This window comes from Mesitornis unicolor, unplaced genomic scaffold (assembly GCF_000695765.1).
Source record: "Mesitornis unicolor isolate BGI_N332 unplaced genomic scaffold, ASM69576v1 scaffold32370, whole genome shotgun sequence".
NCBI classification, from domain to species: Eukaryota; Metazoa; Chordata; class Aves; order Mesitornithiformes; family Mesitornithidae; genus Mesitornis; species Mesitornis unicolor.
In genome coordinates, this window is record NW_010156778.1 from 1 (window position 1) to 1,585 (window position 1,585).

The following is a 1,585-nucleotide window of genomic DNA, read 5'->3' on the forward strand; positions in this document are numbered from 1 at the left end:
TGTGCCTCCTCTCCGCAGGCTGGTTGCCCGCCCTGCACTTAGTCCGCCACAGCTCCAAGGCGGTCACCCGGCACTGGAAGGCCATGCATTTCCAGCGCCAGAAGCTGATGGCCGTGACCGAGTACCTGCCTCCGCGGCCGGCCGTGCCCCCGCGCTGCCTGCCCCCCAGGACGGACGCGCCCAAGGAAGAGGTAATTTTGTGGTGTGTGGCCGTTGTGAGACCTCGGTGGCCGAGGAGACCGAGTGGCTTTGCACGCCCTGTGTGTGTGCTTTGCTCTGGGGATTTAACACGGGGTCTGCAGCCCCCACCGAGTGTGCTGCAGAGCTCCGGGACAGCCCTGCAAGGCAAGGACTCCTGTAAGAGAGCTTCTTTGAGGTGCCCCTTTTTGTCACATTATGGGTGACAGGGAGATGCCCCAGCTGGTAATCCAAGTGCGGGGCCACCATCCATGACAGCATCTCACAGCAGCAGCTCTGTTGGCAGGGTTGGAGTTGGGGGAGGTAGCAGCCATTGCCCCTTCCCCGTGTCCCATCGCTGCTCGCTCCCTTCAGGACAACGGGTACGCCCGGCTGCTGCGGCGGCAGGTGGAGGAGGTGTTCCGGGACAACCGGATGATCGCTGTGTGCCAGTACAACTCCATGCCCGACGAGGACTTGATGCTGATGAGGCATTACCTCCGGAAGCATAACATTGAGGTCAAGTTTGTCCTGAATGAGGTAGGGACAGAGCTGCCGGGATAAATCCTGATGTGGTTGCTGGGGGGAAGGTGGAGGAGAGGTGGGACAACCGTGCGGTGCCTGCCAGGGTGAAAAGCTGCGTTTTTAAGAGTTGTCTCCCCCAGATCATCAGACCTGTGCTGTCCCAGTCCAAGTACAAGAATCTTCTCCCTCTCTTTGTGGCACGCAACATCCTGCTGGTGAGCCAGGAAACGAAGGCAAAGGAGATGCTGCGGGTGCTGAAGGGAGTGCCGCAGGTCAACCTCCTGGGTGAGAGCCTTCTCTGTGCCCCCATCCACTGCCACCGGGCTCGGGGCTCTCATCCTGTGCAGGGGAGAGGCACTCACGGTGCCCCATGTCAACAAAGCTGTGTCTGCGGGGTCACTGTCATCAGTTAAAAATGAGGGCAAGGACGGCGAGGGGTGGGAGTCCTTCCTGCAGGAACAAACCTTTCCTCTCGTGGAAGGTGAAAGAGCTCTGGCTCTGGCACCCCAGCACCCGTCCTCAGCTCCGCTCCTCTCTTCCAGGTGCCTGCATCGACAACACCATCCTGAGCAGGCAGGGAGTGGAGAACTTTGCCAAGCTGCCCTCACTGGAGGCCTCCCAGGGGCAGACGGTGGGGGCCCTGGCCCTCCTGCCCTCCCAGACATCCTCCCTGCTCCAGTGCGGCCCCGCGTACCTCACAGCTCTCCTGGATGAGCACATCCGCCAGCTGCGGGCTGGGGACACGGGGACCCCCACGGCTGAGCCTGCCCCTGCCCAGAGCTCGGGGGCTCAGTGACACTGGACTCGTGTGTTGGCCAGGAGTCGGCTCCTTCACTGGCTGTGGTCTGGGGAGTGTCAGGGGTTGAAGGTTTGGCCCCGAATG

At 61.9% G+C, this 1,585-nt stretch overlaps 1 protein-coding gene across 1 annotated transcript; it reads left to right on the forward strand.

Annotated features, from left to right (window-relative positions):
* Window positions 1-23: 23 nt before the first annotated feature.
* Window positions 24-1,498, forward strand: MRPL10 (mitochondrial ribosomal protein L10; the record flags this gene model as incomplete). The annotated part of the gene is made up of 4 exons (XM_010194406.1): window positions 24-191; window positions 553-717; window positions 843-987; window positions 1,245-1,498. Coding segments are annotated over 4 exons (732 nt in total), but the record flags the coding sequence as incomplete, so codon positions are not given.
* Window positions 1,499-1,585: the final 87 nt, after the last annotated feature.